At 39.1% G+C, this 21,187-nt stretch overlaps 1 protein-coding gene across 1 annotated transcript in view; it reads left to right on the forward strand.

The window, feature by feature from the left end:
- Positions 1–21,187, forward strand: part of AIG1 (androgen induced 1) — a 126,172-nt gene that overhangs the window by 37,540 nt on the left and 67,445 nt on the right. Inside the window, exons 2-3 of the mRNA XM_072856000.1 lie at positions 744–899; positions 8,848–8,949. Coding sequence (XP_072712101.1) covers positions 744–899; positions 8,848–8,949 — 258 coding nt within the window. The remainder of the gene's footprint in view (positions 1–743; positions 900–8,847; positions 8,950–21,187) is intronic.

Genomic DNA, 21,187 nt, shown 5'->3' on the forward strand with positions numbered 1-21,187 from the left:
GAATCAGTGGGCTCAGGTTATTAAACTACCAATTTAATATAATAGATAATGTTATAATAGTGCACACAAATACGTAAATGCAAAAAAGCAAAAGGCAGTTAAATGACAGTCCACCATCACAAAAAGAAAGCTTGAATAACTCCTGCAGCTTGCTTGTTTTGTCGTTTGCTACCTGAGATGAAGTAGTTATAGATTTGCCGGAGCCTGGGCTGTGTGCTGCATCGCTCAGGAAGTCTCAGGCACCTTCTTCGCCTCTGGGTGGAATGTCTGGGGCAGGCAGGATCTCCAAGGGAGACCTCCTGGTGCAAGGGAAAGAACCTCTCATCTTTTTTCTTTCCTTTCTTTTTACAAGGAGGGTTCCTCACTTTTTCTGCCTCAGAGGTGAATGCTATGGCTTTGGGGCCGAGTTGTATGGAGTGAAGCAGGAAGGGGTAGCTGCAGTTCAGTCCCTGGCAGGTAGCATGTGTCTGAGGTGAGGGTGGGAAGTCCTACCTCTGGAATGGTCCTTCCACTCGCATTGATTCCTCCCATACCTGAGGAGCAAGGTGCATGCAGGGGTTTCAGTCTAGAAGCCCAAGTGGCTTTCATGTGAACAAACTGTACCTATATTTAAGGGACTGATGTTTTCCCACTCGCCATGCCAATTCCGTGGCAGTATTCCTCACGTGCACCTGTGTCTGACCAGCTCTCTGCCAAAGGTCTGGTCTTCTCTGTGTTCAAGAGTGTGTTCCCCTTCCATGCAGGTTATCCAGGCTGTCTTCTTCGGGATCTGCGTCTTGACGGACCTGTCCAGTCTTCTCACTAAAGGAAATGACAGTCAAGAGCAAGAGAGGCAGCTAAAAAAACTCATTTCCCTCCGTGACTGGGTGATGGCTGTTCTGGCTTTCCCCGTTGGAGTGGTAAGTACGGTGTTAATCTGTGCATGTCTTTGCAAACTGCATGAGCGGTATTATTTACTGATTGTTTTCTGGCTGAAAGGCTTTCCCACCTCTACACAAAAGAGTATGCAAAAAGGGAAAAATGGTAGAGATTATTTTACTACTATCTTGTTTTTCACAGGTGTAAGGGAGCACTGGTGTTGCTAAAATTATTTTTGGTTCATTAAAAAAAATTTACTTTACAACAGGAACTTGATTGTGCAAGTCATTTCAAATGTGAGTACCAGCAGCCTCTTGAGAGTCAATTTGGACTTTTTCTGCACCATGTGTCATTGTCAGGAGTAGTGAAAGTGCTGACTGTGGCATGTTTCACACCATAACAACCTGACCGGAGTTCGAGCTGTAAGCCATTTTGTCATGGGCAAGAAGGGAAGTGCAAGTCCAGGTTGCTCCCTGTTAATCCCATGGGGGATTCAGAGCTGACAAAAGAAATGGGGTAGGAAAAAAGAGGGTTTGTCAGTAATGTAAAAAAGCACACAGAGGTATGGAAAAATGTGGGTTTTACATGTCTTTTTCAAAAGAAAACTATTCTTTGGATCAGGTCCTGCTCCACTGGGACATTGCACATTGCTTTCAATGGCAAAAGGTGCTGAGTGTCTTTATGTGTCTCATACCACACACTGAAAGCAGCTGAAAATCCCGAATTTCATGGGTTTTTACATGGAAGTGTGATCTGTGTCAGTCTAGTTCTAAGTTTAGGTTACATTTTAAAAAGTGTGAACCTTTCATTAAAGTATTGCTTTTATTGTAATTCAGAATCAACCTTTAATTCTAATTTTTTATTTCAGTGTACAGTAGTTCAAAATAAATTAACTAGAAGCAAATTTTTTTTCATGGTAGGACTCTAGAAAACTGTATGAGGTCTCTAAAGTTGTCACAAAAAGCTGGTCACAAAAGCTGATCACTTACTGTCAATTAACAGCAGTTAATGTAACATATCAGTCTATCATTTATAATTTGATATATTCAGAGATCCTTCATTAAAATGTGATGTCACCATTTATGTGGGATTTCACAATACATGAAGAAATAAAGAATGCTTTTGCAAAGTTAGAAAATGCAAAGCATGTGTGAAACACAGTGCAGGTATTTCTTTCATAAAAACCCAGCTGGTAGTCTTCCCTTACTGTACTTGCTTGCCTGCGTCTTGGGAGCTGCCACAGTTCATGGTGGGGTAACAGACTGCAGTTCTCCACCCATGGTAGAAGAAACTGGATCAACTAATACAGCTTTTAAAAAATCTGTGCACAAACAGGCTTGCAAATATGTATTTTATGGGTGCAGAGATTTATATGTTACATTTGTATTTTAAGGGAGATTGGGAATTAGAAGTAGTTGTGATTGTGATTAGCAACAGATGCTTCTCCTACTGTGTTGATAGTAGAAGTGAAGGAGAACAACATCACATTATTTGTCTTTATTTAAAGATTTTAAGTGCCTTTTTCAATCTAGAAGTGTAAGCCTTTACATGCATCAAAGCACACCCTCCTTGGCTCTCTCGTGCCGCTCAGGATTCAGGGATTCTCCTTCTGTGTTTTAGCTGTGTACTGTTGTCTGTGTGTTCCCCGCCCCTGCAGTGTTCCTGACCTTGAAACTTTTCAAGATCTTGGAGAATTTCAGCTTCACTTTGTCTTGGCAATTCTGCACATTTCTTTCAGGCATCGTTTCTCTTGCCACCGGTAAGCGAGCAATCCCTGCTAGCCGGTGTCTGCACTAGAAGTACTGTTGCAACACTTACAAATTAGCAGTTCCCGAGAGCCATGTTGCATACCTGGAGGTAGCTACTTTCCCAAAGGTTTCATACAAAAACAACTTCTGTCTTAAACAAAAAGAAATCCAGAAAATAGTAAGAAATGGCCATGCTCATTGGACAGATGTTCTCCATTTCCAAAGGTGACCTTTCTGTGGTGAGGGGGAGCAATTGATTACCACATATTATTTCCCTTTACTTCTTACAAAGAAAGCCTAAAAAGGTTGTTTTCATTGTTGTTTCTTCTCCTGGCTACCGGGAGACAAACAGCAGCACTTCATAACTTAACAGTGGTCTCGGCTCCTTCCTGAAACCTGATCCTCTCCAGCGGCGTCCACCACACCGCAGCTGCGACTTGCCAAAGCCTTGGCCAGTGCTTGGGGGACTGCCAGCCACTGGGGGCTCTTCTTCGGTGGGATTACGGGTAGGAAAAGTTCAGGGCCCGAAAGTAGCAAACGTCTAACGCTGGGTTTGTTCTCTAAAGAGCTATTTATGTGTAAGAAAATAATATGTGTAATGAAATTTTGGTATGCCAGAGGTGCTTTATAGAAGGAAGTTATTAAACACCAGAGTGTCTGCAGAAAAAAAGTTAAAGTTCCCTCGTTTCCCATATTCTCTCAAGAGCTTCCTCAATCCAAAAAAAAAAAAAAAAAGAACAAAAGAAGTTCAAATGCAGACTTTCTTTCTTTGAGACTCACCCACCTAGCTCTCCCTGGAGCTTCTCAGTGGTTTCCAGTAGCGACACAAGGGAACCTTCACACATAAAAATTGGATGGATGCGAGGAAAATCGTTGTTGGGTTTCTAATGTAGCAGCAGTGGTCATGCTTAAGTACTTGTCAGTTACCTTTAACATCTAAATTATTTTTATTGTTCAGTGTTTTACACAGGGCATGTTTAGGGAATAATGCAAATACTAGGGGAACATTTTAAAGCCCACTAACTGTAGTTTTTCAAGAGCAATTCAGCACAATTTTTTCTGTATTTCCTGCTTACTGAAGCCCTTGAGATGACTTGTTCTGAAAAACAGATGAGAAAAGGGGTTTCCACTCCCAAGTCAAACAATGGTGTGTAAAAAAAAAAAGTAACAAAATAAAGTATTTCATTTTTAGTACTTCCTAAAAAAGTATTACATATAAACCACCTGGGAAGTCTGACCACCAACCTCCTCCCACCTTCCAAAGGAGGGGAAAGAACCAGCCCAAGGGCAAACAATCTCCTTGGGTGGCTTTGCAACAAATCAAATCTTGCAAAATCTATGCACCAAATCACATCTCTCCAGTGTTGTGTTATGCATTGTGTATCTTTGGGGGCTCAGATAAAACTGAATTGCCAACCTACCATTTTGTTTAGGAGCATCAAGAAATAAACATGAACCTCTTTCAAGGACATAATGACTAGTGTTTACCTATTGTTGCTCTTTTTAATAGGACTCTTAAGAGAATTAAATCAGAAATCAACAGACCAATTTTCTATGCAGTAAAGCCTTATTCCACGAAAAGTCTATGGGCAATCCTTCCTAGCCCTTTTTTAGTTTATTATAAGCCTGGGGTACTATTCAAATGCCTAAGAGATCAGGAAGCATGCACTGAAGAAAAATGCTTGCATAGACATCTTAGAAGTTCATTACCAATTTTCATCTCTACCAGCTGCACTTACCCCCCTTTATCAGTGTAAAGGAGATTTATATTGGGAATAATTTACACTGCTAGAGAAGTGTAAGAACATGCTTAAAAGTCAGAGACTACACCAGTGGTTTAGACTATGCCTACTTTTTTCTATTTGTTTGACATAGATCATGAAGTTGCCGAGTTTCTGTGGTTAATTAGTATTTTGTGTAAACTGTACATGGTTTTATCAGTATGTTTCTTGTAATTTGTACCAAACAAGAGGAAGAAGAGATAAAACAGGCATTTCTAGTTGTTTAAGACTGTGTTTAATAGAAATAGGAAGAAGAAAGAAAATTTAAATTGTTACATATTAGAAGAGAGATTGCTGCCTAGAAAATCACAAACTCTACTGTTGATATTTTATATCATGTAGCTTTAATAGCTCTGTTTGGATCTGAGTCTAAACTGGCTAGAATGATCTCATATTCTTTATATTATACTTTTATGTTTTTAAAAACCTGTGATACAAAAGAGAGAAAGCCAAGCATGCTTCCTTATCTCTTGTTTCTCTGTACTGGTACAGTCAAAAGGAAAGCTGATCACCCTTCTTCTGCAGATCATCAATAAAGCTGATCTGAGATCTTATCCCAAGAAAAGATGTGTAGGCATTTGCTGCAGTCTCCTACTTACCTCATTATGTAGACCAGACTACAAAATACTTTTATTTCCATAACTGACTCGACCCTGCCAAAATCTCTCTGTTCTAGATTTTGCCCTCATCCGTGGTGACGTGGTGGCTGGTGATGGGAACATGAGCGAGCAGTGGTGCAATTGCCTCCTGAACTCTATTCTCCAAGGGGAGTCTTCCCTGATTTTCAGTTCCCACTCCTTGTGATTTTCTTCATTGGCCCTTTTCAAATTCATTTGATGTGATGCTGTGCTGGCACTGGATCCCACCTAAAGCCAGTACCACGCCAGTTTATGCTTACTGTGGTCTGCCTTTAATTTTGCTTTTATATGTAATGCCTTTAACCCTCGAAGAGGCTCACAAACAATATATTTATACTCGCAGTTAACCACAAATGTCTTGGGAGATAGCTAGAAAGCTTACCTTTAACTGTACTTAGAAGAAATTTTGTCAAGGTCAAAGGGTTGAGGTTATTTTTTCTTTGTCGTGAGGCTAGCCAGGAAATGAGTGAACTGAACTGTGCAGCCCAGCCAAAAACAAAAACACATAGTGCAGGAAAATTAAGTTCCACTGGGTTCATTCTTCGTTTGCATAACATTTCTTAGTTGGGCTCGTGTAAAACAGCAAATTATGCAATTCTTTTCACTGGCTTTCCTCTCTTAGTTTCTGTTTGCTTCCATTTGTGGTGTTTTGGTAAAGCCACTTGTTTTCCCTTTTGAATCACCAACTGTTTCCCAACTTGTCCTTTAAAATTTGTCCCTTGGCAGTGCCACGTGCTCTTCTCATGTCCTCTGAAGCTTCCGAGATGGAGGACAAAAACTCAGGGAATATCGCCTTAAGTGGGAAAACAGAGTTGAGTTTTCAGCCTTATTTTTTTCCTGCTGCTGTGTATTTGTTTAGCAATACTTTAGATGCCTGCGACAAGTGAGCTACTCCATATTTTCAAACAGTTTCCAAGGTCTACTTGGAAATTTGAGGTTCCCTTTGGTCTGTAATGACCCTAGATAGGATAAGTAGCAAATGAGAGACTCTTCTGTTCTTTTGTATGTTGCTTAACCTTATGTTTAACCAACTAATCACTGTCTTCGAAAAGCTGGCAATCTTAGGAGGCTCCCGTGCAAAGACGTGTAAAAGCAATTGCTGGTGCCCGTTTTCTTCCTTGAATTCCAGGCCTCGAGTTTGTCTAAATAGGAAGTGGAAGGGTGAGAGTTGTGCCATTTTGCCTTGGGAACAAAAGAAAAGTATTGGGCTCCCTGAAAGATCTCTGCTGCATACGAGCAGCCTGTTCAGCCTGGCGTGTGAGGGTAGTACCATGACTGACTCCACGATAATGATGAATTGTGCCACAAGGAAGGCAGCATGAGCATAAGAGCTGCAATTCTGATTGAGCCTTACATAGGCAGTGTAAAGAAGCAGCTCAGTTGTATTATGGTCTGGCACTGCATGACTGTGTGTGGTCTTGGCAAAGCCCAGCCCAAATAAAAGTCTACCAGTACCAAAGTGTAAGGATAGAAAAGGTGATTTAAAAGTACCAGACCAACAGTTGCTCATTAATCAAAGTAAACAAATTCAGAAGCAGTCAAGGCAGCTAAGTAGCAAGTTATAGTTCTTTTTATCCAAATAGTTCATTTTTATAGTTCATTTTTATAGTTCGTTTTAGTTCATAGTGCAATTGTTCATTTTTATAGTTCATTTTATACAAATGAACTAATTGTAAGGAAAGGTAAGGTAAGCTGAACCATTCAGATACTGGAAGGGATCTTCCCCAGGGCATTGTGTTAGTCTCATGTCAGGTTGTCCTCTGGGATAGGTTAGATCTGTAACACCTTGGGTTTTGCGCACTTCCTTTACCTTATGTCTGCCTTGTGATAGTGCTTTGCTAAGCAGCGTTTGCCGTCTGTAGCTCCAGATGGTTGCGACCAGCTAGGCTGATCCCGTTCCATCCATTGGCTGACTTTGATTAAGGGACAGATGGCACGTCCCCTCTTTTCTTATCTTTACCTCCTTGGCAAAGTCTATTGTTTTATTCTGCTCCACGCAAAACTCACAGGTGAAAACATGCCAGCTTTGTTGTATTCAGTATAATAAGGTTCAAGCTAATCCTGGGTGTTTTTTCTTGCTGTCAGACTTCCTTGGAAAAAAAGCATTATCAGTCTTGATCTTCATGTGCCTGAGAGTATGTTTTTATGTCCCAGTTGGTCTTAGCAGGTTCTCAGAGACCCACTGTGATAATACATGACTTCTAGGAAGCCTATAGAGAAGAGGATACTTTGCTTCCATTTTCCCTGCTGTTCAGCTATTCATATCTTGGCACTTATGTGTCAGCAGGTGCGTAAAGAGCTAGGCTGTGCCAATGCCAAGACTGGCCCAGAAGAGAGACTTCTTGTGGCGTACTTTACACTTGCGATATTTTTCAGGCTGTCCATCATAACCTATTTTTTTTTCCTGGCCTCTGTGCACTAGTCAAATAGTCCAAGCTCATTGTGAACAGGCACCAATAGCTATCATAACAGATGGACAAGTGTGTTGGAAACCAAGAAACTATATACTGTATGCACACTGAGGGAACAGTGTACTGGTTCAGGTCATTCACACAACTGGCTGGCCAAAGTCTGCGTGTCTGTGGTTAGAACAAAGTGCCATTGATAAACTGCAACCTCAATTTTAACTTTCCAAAGTCAGAAGCATATGAAACAACTTATGCCTGCACTATCACACACACTAGTACTTTGCTGACCGTGCTGTGCTCACCCCATATTTCTCGCACTTTCTTTTACTGATCCCCCAAATTAGCTGTAAGATCATGGGCCACATCGGTTTGGATGTAACTGAATACTTCCCTGCTGATCTCAGTGAAAGTCCTATCTGTTGCTTCTCAAACTTTAAACTTGGACTTGTTGCTACTGTGTAGAGATCCCCTGAAAATGGTCATTGAAAAGCGCCTGGCCCAGGTATTGGGTTTTACTGCTGTAAACAATAAGCTTTTTATTACTAGAAAACTATGACTCAAATTCAAGGTAAGGAAGCAATTGTATTTTAATTAGAAGATTACTTACTTTGTTCTTTCCCCAGCTAAGGTAAGCTAAAACTATTATTCTTGTAAGTTTTTGTGGGTTTATGTTGTCTTTGCTTTTCAGACATCAGGGTATCTTTAAAGAATTTGTGCACACTTTGGCAAAAATTTAGCCTAGTGCAAACTTTATCTGAGCCATCTGTCCTGTCCTCAGTCTAGAGGAAATAATGGTCTTTCTCTGGGCTCCTGGTAAATAGTATCTGACAAGAACCAAGCCAAATTTCATATTGAAAAATGAGCAGGATACTAGACCTCTTTTCTGTGGATCCCAGTCCATGAATTGTGTGCAGAGTAGTTAAAGGGTTAAATATTTTTTTTTAAACGGTGCTGTTTTGATGGCTGACATGAAAAAGTGCAAAGATGAGTTTGTAGGCTTCTGTTCAGGGGTGAATGTTTCATATTTATACGTTCTATGAATTCCAAGTGATATTTTACCTGATTTTCCATTTGTTTTCTATCCTGGTAGTGGTGAAACATTATTTATGTGCCACATCTGCTACTGAAGTACTCAGTTGTAATTTGGCCACAGGCATGTAAGTAAAAAAAATGAGATTTTTTTTCCAGGCTGAAAGTCAAAAAAAAAAAAAGGAAAAGTTAAAACTCCTGTGAATGCAAAGAATAATCCAGATTCACACTGTTATTTAAAGCAGGATTTGGTCAAAGAAAATAATGTCTGTGTCTGTCCATAGATCATTTGCTAAGTGCCCCATTTTGCTATCTAAAATGTGTAGCTAGTTGTTCAGAAGCATATATTTTAAAATGTTTTGTCTTTTCTTTTTTTTTTTCTTAGTTTGTTGTGACGATGTTTTGGAGCATCTATATCTATGACAGGGAACTGGTTTACCCAAAGCTGCTTGATAATTTTATACCAGCGTGGCTAAATCATGGAATGGTGAGTAAAGTAATGCAAACACTTCCTTGCATAAACAAAAGTGTAAGACACTGATTTCCCTGTGCATGACTCTGCATACACTTAGAGCTAATCTCCTCAGAAGTGGTTAAGGAACATTGTTTGCAAGCAAGAACATCTTTCCTTCCTTGACTCCTTGAGTTGTATTTGAATCCCTATTAGGTTGAAACAGTGGAGATTTGAACTTGTGTGTCCTACATCCCAGGCTAGTTGTGGGGATACGCTGTTTTTGGTGATAAAGTACCTTTCCCAGAGCAATGTTACCCTGGTCATGAGGAAATTTAATCAAAAGAGACTCTTCCACAAAACAGAAGTTCTGACTTTGACAAATCTTGCTCTAAAATGACAGAAACACTTAACTGAATGATTCTTTACCATTCTACCAAAGTATAATTTGTGATGAAAATGCTTGTTCAAAAAATCTCACTATGCTTTTTGGACTTCTATGTTTTTAGAAAAAAATGAAATAATTACTCATTTCTCAAGTACACCAAACTTGTGTAGCAGAACCTGTATCTGAGTATTTTTAATAATGTGGAATTACATGCATCAATGCAAAGTTTCAAAATTGCTGCATCGGTAATCATAAAAGTAGTTTCTTGAGAAGAAATGTGACCTTTTCATCCCTCTCTGGTATGTCAAGTTGGACATTCTTTCTCTCAACTATATGTTTAAATGCTAAGGGAAAGATAAGGCCACACTTTGCCATCAGGTACTTACTACTGTTCATGCAGCATTTGGAGCTGAAAAGCGTCATGTTTGCTTCTCTAGTTGCGTCTGTGCAGAATGTTTCATTATTACTTTGTTTTCCGTATCAAGGCATGGCAAACCATTTGGCACTGCTGTTCATCAGCATTTGACAGCAGAGCTCATCCTTCAGGGTGTGAAGGATGTAATCTGCTCATCCACAGCAGATTAAGATTTGTCCACTACTGCTGGCCTTGATAAATTGGTCCTTTGTGGGGTGGGGCAGATGGCACTGCTATTTATTTATTCCCTGAATTGTGTGTTAAAGGAGTAGTATGAGAGTTACTACTGACAAGAGGAGCATCAGCTTCTGCTAGATACTGTACTGTTTTACAATGTTTTGAAAGGAACAGCGTGATATTATGTGTGTGTAGAGCTGAGGAAAGAGTCCGATGACTCCTGCTGTGTTTCTTCAGATTGTCCTCCCTTGAGTTTTGAGGTTACAAACTGAACACTTGCAAATGCTGCCAAGCCATACATACATTGATTTTTTTCCCCAGACTACATCAGTGCCATCTCTGATGACATTTCTTCCAGGTGACATTCCACATACTGAAAGTGCCTAACCTACAACATTTTTCATGAATGTGCATTGTGAAGCAGTTGACAACAAACAGCCTATGTATTCAGGAAGTCTCCTCTGTGCCATAACTAAAAGGAAATTCAAGCTCATGTTGCTCTGTAGAAATGTAGACTTACTGAAATATTTGAAGAGGGCTTTTGTTTGAGATTTTTTGACATAATAGAGTTTGCTGAAATGAATTGCGTGCAAGTATCTTAGGCTTTTTTCTTTTCAACTTGAAATACTGTAGAAGGCATTTTTAAAAGTCTTTTGCAAAGGAATTGTTTGCTGTGTCAGTCTCCATTTATCCAAGTGTTCCTTTAGCTCGGTCACAGAGAAAGCTTATGGCTGTTGGGCTTTTCACCACCTTTCAGTCTAATTCTTTCTGATGTTTTAGCCATCATTTCATCCTCATCAGCTTTCATACTAATTAATTCTGATGCATTCCCCATCATAACATGAAGGGGTTCTTAAACTACCTTGAGAATGTTAGCACCTCACTTACTAGTAGTTACAATTTTGACGTGGCAGATTTTAGAGAATATGATAGAGGTCCCCTTGGTGGAAGTGTAGGACCTCTGGGAATACAGTTGTAGAAAAGTCAGGATCCCTGGCTATTGTTTTTTACTGAAATAAACATTTATTCCCATCTTCTCCTGCACGTTTTTACAGTAGCTGTGCACATTCAGTGATAATTTTCTGAATGCAAGGGTGGCTGTGCTGGAGCCTAGCCTTGTACAACAAAACTCACACAAGAGATTCATCACCCTTGGCAGAGTGAAAACGCTCAGTGAGAGGTGGGTCCTTTTGCTACTGCAGCATTGCTGATGAATCCCTCTTCTCTGTGAGCTTCCCCCACAGTGGCTGGTGCAGCTCTTAAGGATCTGAGCTCTGTTACTTCACCTGTGAACACTCTGTCCGGGTTTTTTCACAGCAGTTTCCCTAAACATGTATTTATCACAAAAAAGCCACAAAAAATGGACAATGTAAAACTATACATTTTCCACAGTAAAAAGATTCCCTACTTTAACTGAAAAGTCATATTTTCAAAAGTTTCTGACAGATGTATTATGACCAGCTGTGACAGCTTGCTCAACTGTCAACATCAGCCTGCAAAATCCACACGTAGAAAAGGAATGAAAAGTCATGAAATCTGGCTGTAATAACAGCAATCATATTTCCATTAGTAATATGGGCATGTATCAAAATATTTGAGAGTGTTCATACTTTAGAAGCATTTTAAGGTGACTACCTTGAAGGCTGTATGAAGAAATTGTTTGAAGGGCTGGTCTAATTTAGTGCATTAGCCCAAGCAGAAGTGGTTTGGGCAGCCCAAGCAGTGTCTCCTGGTTTGTTAGGTTATAATAATTAGTTCCCATCCTCCTTTTTTTTCTCCCCCTTTCCCATCCCTTCTCTGCAGTTACAACATTGTCTATAGTTAAAAAAACCTGTTTTCTTGAATACATAGTAATGTCTTGCTAATACTCAAAGATATCACTCTTTCATAGCAACACTTTTTCAACATCTAAAAAATTCCTAATTATAAAAAAAAATTCCTCCTAGAAACGGAAAACATAAGGGAAATGATCCTCAGAGCTATGCAATCCCATTACCAATTCAATCTTAATATTGTTTGTTTATAAAGTTTCGTAGAAACAGAGAGAGGCTCATCATTGTGCACAAAGATAAAAGCCACAAACTCTTTACCATAAAATGGGACATAGTGTCAAGAACTGTATTTCTGTTACATATATATATATACACCATAGTAGTTAAAAATATAATTCCTGTCTACAGAAAAATCTGTGTAGTAAGTGGTGCCTTGTGGTACCAGATGGTACCTCATACATACAGATTCATACACCTGTGAAAGGCATCACTAATAGAGTTGTACTGTGCCATAAAACTGATGTATTTCATCATCTCAGTCAGTCGATTCATCCATAACCAATGGTATCACTACGACTTGAGAAATGACCAGGGGAAATCAATGGCAGGGTTGCTGTCGATTTCAGCAGGACAAGGATTTCATCTCTGTTTATTATGTGAAGGAGCACATCTGAGTAGCTGAGGTTAAGCTTCTGTCAGTAGAAATAACTACCTGTCTAAAGAACTGTTGGAGAATAGGGCTATGCCTCAGCCTTGGTCTATTTCTGAAGTGTCAAGTTCACTTCCTGTATTTATTAGTTATGCAGATGAATTCGTCTTAGCTGGCTACAATTTTAGTTGCCAAATTACTGAACTCTTCCATTTAAGATGTCATTCGTGTTCTTGAGGCTGTCATTCACTTTGGATCCATATCAACCCTTAATTCCAGAGGCATATTTTCCATGGGGAATATTCTTCCCCATTTTCTGATGGCTGTCTAGCTGATCTCTATCAGTATTAGGAATTTTTAATTAAAGGCTAACCTTTAGTGTTTAAAACTAGTGTGTCATAGTAATAGGATTTTTATCAGCTCATTCATTGCACCTTTTTGTGTTGGGACTGGACAGGATGATGCATGGATAACATTTTTTTCCAGAAGTTATATTCTCTTCAATATTAGCACAGACTATAGAACTAGAGGTTGCCCCTATTCTAACCGATGCCCACATAAACAGATCTGTAGACTGAATTAATATAAGCCTGAGCATTGCTGATTTTGAGCCAAGTTACATGGCAGGACTGCATGCAGTATCTGTCCAAGTTAGCATACCATTTCAGCAAGAGTCCTTCTTTGTTTTTCACAGACACTGTCCCAAATTCTTTTTAAAAATGTGAATCATCTTTTGTTTGTGGCAAGGAAAGTGAAATACAGAGATAGAAATTACTTACTGAGGAGTTTAATGGCATTGGAGGTCAGAAATAAAGAATTGTCTTCATATGAAAACTCTAGAGGACAGGTCAGGGAAGGGGAATACGCTCTGCGTCTGTGGAGTCGGAAAATTGATTATTGTATGGGTTCTGTGCCATTACAGTCTATACGAGCTCTTCCAGTTTTGTACTCTATTCTTTTTATGCTGCTTTTGGGAAACAAAGGTGTTCCTAGAGAGACATACCCTCTGTCCTTGTATTCAAGAGAATGCGCAAAAACTGGGACAAATAGCAGGCGAAGACAAGTTATGGAGAGGAAGGAGCCTGTCCAAGTGATACATCTCTACTTATTTCATAAGTTGGCTCTTTTCTTATTGCTGGCTGCTCAGCTTAAAACGGAGTCCCTTAAAACGGAGTCCCTTAAAATGGAGTATGGAGTCCCTCTGGCCATCTCTCCAATTATTGTTCTTCCTGGCAGCCTTGTCTTAGGTCCAGTGGCCTTGGCTTGTTTGTTCCTTTGTTTTTCTGGTGGAAGGCTTTTTTCCTTGATGATTTGACAAGTAGAAAAATAGGAAAGCCATGCAAAGATCAAAATTCATAGTAACCTGGCATATAAAGATTGGAAGGTCCAAAACTGGTGAGTTTTTTGACAAACCCATCTCTCCATCATTAGTTGGATCACTTGCTGCAGTGTTCTCTCTGATCTACAAGCAAGGAGATGCCCTTTCTTTCAGCAAAGTGTTTCCAATTAGTGTGTTGCCCTAAAAATCCTTTTCAGAAATGACTCATTTGAAACAGTGCATTATACTTCTTGAGGATGCTTTCCTAATACAGCAGCACCCCATGTATGGGCTATTTTTGTACAATGTACTGCACCTTAGTAATGCCTCATGCTTATGTCTAGAAGACATTTACCCTTTTCTGAGATTTGTTTCTAAATCCAATTTAAGGCTTTCAAGAATATTCCAACTCAAGTGCTCTTCTTAAACTGTCTATAATATTTTCGTGTGTTAGGGGTGAATAAAATCTTCAGTGCTCAGGAAGGAGTTCCCACTTGTTACATAACTTGCAAAGTTTTCTGATAAAAATCAGGGAAAATTTGTAATTGACTTTCCAACAGAATACCCACTACTAGGTGGCTATTATTTAAACATCTATCTGATGGAAAGAATAGCAATTGAAGCTAGTTGCCTGGGGACTCAGAATATTTGCAAAACCCATGAAAATAATGTTGTTGGATTTGTACATTTACTGCATGTTCATGCTGCGGTTACATGGCTCTGTCTGGTATCTCTCCTCATTATCTGCCAGTTCCACCACTGGAGTGTGAATACAGTAGTATCAATTATCCCCCTGCTCTGGGAAGAAAAACAGCAGCAGCTTAAAAGATTTTTTTGATTTTCTGTTACTTATGTGAAGGGCTTGGAAATCAGTAGTGTGTCAAAACCTGTGATGGCATAGCACCTGAAAACTGAGAGAGGCTGCTAGGTAAAAAAGACCCAATAATCTGAGTGGCATCCTCTGGGAGCATTAGGAAAACCCCTTTACCTAATCCAGTAACCGCACAGCAGTTTTTGTGAAGTAGGAAGCTGGCCTTAAGCACATTCTGTATCTGCCGGAGGAGACTCGTCAGGGTAAGGTGAAGACAGCTTTCTAACTGAACACAGGTGCCAAATGTTTCTGATTATTTGCTGTTTCCAGTAATCTAGAGAAAACACACATACAGGCTCCTCCTGGTACAAACAAGCCCAACACGTAGTAGTGAGGGACCTTTTCTAAAATATCTTGAGTACTTAGTAACAGCTGAACATGTGAGCCCTATTCTAGACATGAGCATTGCAAATGAAAAGTCAGAGAGCTGAAATCCCCAGATGAGATCTTTTTCTGAAGTTTTGCCTTCTTCTGTTGACAAGGTCACATAACTCGGTCTGTTAGCACAGAGGATGAGAGCGTGTAGTGTCAACACCAAGTCGCAGGAGTGACTACCAAAGAGGGGGAGCAGGGGAGAGTGTCAGAGAGAGAGCACAAAAAAGGAGGTTAGGGAAAGATAGTTGGATGAGAGGAAAAGACAGGCGGGAGGAAAGAGACGAATCAAAAAGTCAGCTAATGCTGTTCCAACTCCTACCTAAAAAAAAATAAGAGAAAAAAACCAAAACAGATGAGGCAAGTGAATAAAAAAGGAGCCACAGAATAATGTAGACAAGCTGGAAGAGACTCAAAATGCTAAAGAGGACTTGGGGGAGGAGAAGGATGAGGAAAGGAGAAGCAAGGAAATAAGAAAAAGTAAGAAAGAGGAAATGAAGCATATGTTTTCTTACCATATTTTTCCATTGCTTCTCTGGGAAAATTTCACTGATACCTATTAATTAGAGGAGTTGAGAGCAAGGAGATGGCTTATTGATGCTACTGTGAGAGGGGGAGGATTGCTTCTCTTGCTGTTGGACGTAGGTTTACAGCGTAGTTGAAGTCATATTTGCACAGTGACGTGCCAGGAGCTTCAAATCCTTGTAAAATGTTTAGGATTAAGACCACCTGCAACCGTGCAACAGTATGAGGCCTGTGTTCATGTAAATTGTATCTGTATTATACCTGTAGAATGGCATTGGTTTCTTTGCATCTCTGTCTATACTTTTATCTGACAAAGCCGTACATTAATTCGACTGTCTGTTTGACCCTCAAAACTTCAGTCCTGCTGTTGAAAACAAGCCTGTTTAGAGTGTGTCTTATTTTTTCATATCAGCTGTGAAGTGTGGGTTGCATTGCATATTAAAACAGATGTGCTGTTTGCTAAGGGTTGCAGGCATTCTGGAAGATCACATATTTGAAGCACCAGAGGTAAGGAGGTGGACTGTCTGTATTTCAAACCACCCTGCTTGAACAGACAAAGCTAGGTGTAACTCTAGAAGTAATAATTATGGTAATAGTAATAACACTGATAATAAAAGCTCAAAGCCAGATTTTCAGCTGAAGTCGCTCATACAAATATTTGGTAAAGCGATTACTATGGGCACAAAACAAATGACTAAAGAAAAGCCCGAAAAGGACATACAAAGGGAGCCTTAGACTTTCTGCCTTTCTCTGGGTGTGGAGTATGTACTGAGCTGTGTTTTCCTAGAAGCAGGGTTTGGCCCTGGACTGCTAGGTCTGTTTGTTAAACAAGCAGCGATGTGGGGGGAAACGCATTCAGTTTGTTCCCATAATTCTGACAACGTTAGGAACCCCGGTTTTGTTTTAACATTGACTTTCTGTGCAGCTTATATTCCTCACCGTAGTCACTGCTGGAGCCACGCACAACTCTCTTGTAGTGCTTAAGCTGGTACATTTCTCTGGTGCTACTACACAATTTATCAGATACATGATTTGCAGGTTATAAATGTAAATAAATGTTCAACTTGAAAACCAGTGCAAAATGCATTAATAACTGGTACACATTTTATATAAGAATCTGTGCCCTCCTCTCTTCTCTCTCAGTTAAAATCAGACACTTGTTTTATCTTTTGACATAATAGATTTCTGGTTTTTTTCCTGAGTTTTTTTCCAGAGAACATAGGCAGATAGTAGAAGCAAACAGTAAGTGGTATATTATTATGATTAATGATGAATCAAACAGTGTATTTTATCAATAAAAGAGAACATTTCACTGGAAAAAAAATAATGTACTGGGGGGAGGATTGCTTATGTTGAAGAAGGTTTAATATGTCAGGTGCCAGCTACAGGTTGTGTACTCTAAAGCACCCCATATGCAAGTCATTCTAGAGGTGGTCACTACAAAAAGCTTTGTCTCTTTAGTGGGCCATGCAACCACAAGGAAGGATGCAAATATCTCTTTGAAGGTATAGTAGTTTAATATGTATTTATTGTCTATCTTTATGTATTTAAGGGACTATGCTTTGCCCTATGATTACAGTAAAATGCAGTGTTATATATCCTTGGACACGCTGGTTACCATTCATTAGCACTTACTCAGATAAGAATTAGAATGTACATACAATAAAAGTGGGATTGTACAATATTGTACCCACTTTTAAACTGTGCTGTTAGTGTTCACACATGTGGCAAGTAGGACTTAATCATACCACAAATATTTTGCAGCATTCCATGGTATCTCATTTATTTGTTTAATTTGCCACTATAGCAACTGGATTCCATCCTTTTAGATTCTTTTTTTCACAGACCTATGATGTACTTGGTTGAAGCTTGGCAGACAGCTTTTCCTTCAATTGAAGGCATATGCACTAACTCAGTGACCAGATTTTTACCTATTTATCGTTGTTGGAAAGTGGGTTATTTCACATGGACACAATACCAGAAGAATCAGCAGACCTGGTGAAGGGAGTCTGAGCCCAAAAGCTTATATGCTTTTTCCAGCCCTTGAAGTTGGTGGAATAAAAAATATTACTTCTCCCTGTATCCCAAGATCGTTATTGCTACAGGAATGCTAATGCAAAGAAATATTTTGACATTGTTTTTGTAACAAATTACCACTTTTTAAAAGTAACTTTTTTCTTTGTTAATTGCTGTCTTTTTACATGTCTTTGTATTTGGAAACAGACATCATTTCTGCAGAAATAATTTCATATTCAGATGATTAATATGTTGAAGTAGTGCCACAGCAGTAATGTTTTATACATGCTTATTGGCAGAAATTAAGGATTTGGGGACAACCTTGGGAATTACTGTTGCTCGTGGTGGGCTATGAGCTTTGGCATAACCTGATGTCTGCCCTGCTGTTCAGTTCAATCGCCATATTTTTACTTTCCCACATAGATACAAATAGGTAAAAACAGCATACATTTTTACTAACTCCTCAAATACAAGAGACTCAAATTCAGGATGTAGCATGAAGGGTGTTTTTGACAGATGTGTAAGCCATTGCCATTAGTCCTGCAGGTCTACAATTATCCCTTTTATCTTTGGACAATTACCTAAAGCACCGAAGTCCCAGCCTGGTGCCCTACTCAGGAAAAGCCATCACCTTTCAGAGGTGTCTATTTCTCTCAGAAGGACCATAAGGATGACTAAGGTGATTCTTTTCCTCCCTCTGACACCACAGTTATCTGAGCAGGAAAAAGCTGCGACAATGGAGAAATAACACGGGGTGTGGAGGTGTCTCAGAATGGCAAAAGGCAGAGCAATAGCCAATATATGCTCTTACATCTTCATTGCAATATTAACTGGTATCCTTTAAGTCTTCACAGCTTGCTTTCTCTTCAAAACAAGTAACACTGCATATTTGAAGTGCTGTTTAAGCTCTGTTTTTAAATTTCCATTTTATTCCTAGTTCTGCCACTGTTTTACTGAATAATCTGAGAGAAGTTACGTACTGTTTGATCAAAAGCATTTTTTATAAGTCTTAATTAGCTAATTTTGTGGGGCTTTGTAATGATAGTTAGAAAAACAGTGCTGGCTGTTATTGCGTTTATAGCACTGTGCCTGATTCTGGTTATGAAGTGTCCCACGCAGGGCAGCCACTGTGCCAAACCAGACTGCGTGTGTCTGCACTCTGCTCTTCACCATGCTGGGCACTTGCTGGGTGCTCAGAGGTATCTCCCTTTCACGTGTCTCAGTGTCCCATTCATTCAGTTGCAATGAAGAGGCAAATTGCGTTTTGCAAATTACTTTGAGGTTCATGGGTGCAAATGCAACTAAGAGGTAGAGTTGGTATTGTCCATTCTGCTGCAGAACAGAAGCAACCTCCGCTTCAAATAATAACATTAATTATGGTTATATACCACATTTAGTGCCCCTGGTATCTCATAAAATACTCTAGGCTGACATAGTGCATGCTATAGAAAGTTCAAATATACCTGGAAAGGAAATTCTTCTTTATCAAAAATGGCTGTAATATTCAATTCAAATCACATCCTTAAGTTTGTTTCCCACAGGAAGCAATTTTATTTGCATTGTGGGGCTTTTAGCTTTTTATTCTGTTACTTTGAGCTTTACTAGCTTTCTATAAACCCTATAGAGGGAACCCCCCAGAGTTCCAACTTGCTGAGTCACTGCCATGCACATTTTTGTGGCTTCTTTTGCAAATACAGTATGTAATGTAGAATTTTTTTCTGAACTATTTATGGGAAAGATGAAATATGTGTGTCGGTCTACTGAACTTTGTAATTTAAGGCACTTTTTAAAACAAAGAAATGCGAAATTATACCATTTTCTATAAAGGAACCATCCATTAAAAATGTCTTTTTACAAATACACAGATTTACTGATGTTTCCGTTAACAAACAAAATTGCGTTGGCTGCAAGTTGTTTAAAAATGCATACAGCTGCAAATCATCTTAGGAGGTGAATATATGTATTCTTAGATCAGAGACTAAGGTGGATGGCATTTTGGTCTTTGCTCCTGAAGCAGAGGAATGAAGGATGAAAAAGAAGAGGGAATTTGAAAGAGAAAGAAATGCATGTGTCAGAAGCTAAGAGAAAAAGTGATAGCCTTAGAGGTTGTTAAGGAGGAGAAGACAGCGAGCAAAGTAGAGGAAACCGAATACTGAAATAAAGAGGTGATAATAGTAGTCAGCTGGAGAGAGCCATAGAACATGGAGGTGATAATTGTGTGTACTGTACATCACTGAGAAAAAGCTTGAAAGGGAAGTTTAAAGTACCAGTGTATATTGAAAATGTGACCCTTCATTTATTGTAGATCAACATGCAGAAATTTGGCTTCATTTGGTTTCTTGTGACCACTGTGCAGGATCACTGTTTGCAGAGCGATTTTCTTTTTCCAACATTTTTGTGTATGCAGAAGTCAGAAGAGTGCCCTCCTTTGTACACTCATTGCCTCTAATATCCCCAGAGTTCGTGAGTCTTTAGATCTCACAGTTGTTTGCCCGAGCACTATGCTACTGTGCCTCCCACCGTTTTATTCTCCATGACATCAGTTTGGTAGGATTACTATATATAGTATATATATAGTGTTATATATAAAGACATATATAAAGTGTTATATATAAAGAGAGCATGTGTGTATATATAGTATAGTATATATAGTAATATATCTTTTACTAGTCATATATTAATAACTATATTGGTACCTACTACCATTTTAAAGAACATCACCTATACTTTTATTTGAGCTAAGCACTGTTGATACAGATACGAAATGTTTAGTCCTCAAATTTCATCCAGCCTAAATGAACAGGACAGGTAAAGACTGGCAGAAAAGTGTTGCTATTTTGCCCATGTTACAGAGGAGAAACTAAAACATGGGATTTGTGGTTTGCCTGAGGCTACAGGCAGTTTGTTAAAGATTGAACTGCGAAGTGAATCTATGTTTGCTTCATTAGCCAGTGCTTTTATTAAGAAATTATCCTCTCCGTCCAAACCAGGCAAAGAAGACAAATTCACGATTCAGAATGAACAAGCAGTCACTTGGGTTTCAAACTCATGCTCTATTGGAAGGAAGAAGTGACTCAGTTTCTGAAGAGAGAGATGTTGCTCTAAGTCCTGCTTCACTTAGTTACAATAGGCGTTTCATTATTTTCGTTTTGTTTATATTACTGGAAGCACAGGTTCATCTCACTAACTGCTTTTGTGTTTATGTTTTCTTTTAGTATAGCAACTACTGTCAGCTTACTCCAAATAATTTGATTTTGGGCATACCTTTTCTCCGTAAGGAGAAAAATCCCTTAGGTTTCCATTCCTTCTCTGATGATGATTGATTTGAGAAGAGACACTCTGACATGTCAACAGAAGGATGATTTAAGAAGGATGAACTTGGAAATTGAAAATATGTTAAAGAAGAAAAGGTCACTCTCATTTGCCCTGTGATTTGGAATTGTTTTTTCTTTTGTTGTCCAGGAATGCTGTTGAGACCAAAGAGGGGGGGTGTGAACAAATGAAAATCAAGGAAAGCTGAGAGTTTTGCTTGCAAATTTTTTTAAGATCTTTCAAAACTCTCTTTTATGGAGCCAAAGCTATTTCAAAAGCTATGTCAAAAGTTGCAATTGCAGGTATATGGCAAGAGGAAATAAAAATACCCTTAAGACAGAAAATAGCTTGTGCAAAAGTGTGTCACTGACAGTAAAGTATGAGTAGTGGCCATGAAGGGTTGTACTTTGATTATTTTGACTGAAGTAATAAGATGTGTGTTTACTAGACAAAAAATTA

Source organism: Ciconia boyciana, chromosome 3 (assembly GCF_034638445.1).
Source record: "Ciconia boyciana chromosome 3, ASM3463844v1, whole genome shotgun sequence".
Classification (NCBI taxonomy): Eukaryota; Metazoa; Chordata; class Aves; order Ciconiiformes; family Ciconiidae; genus Ciconia; species Ciconia boyciana.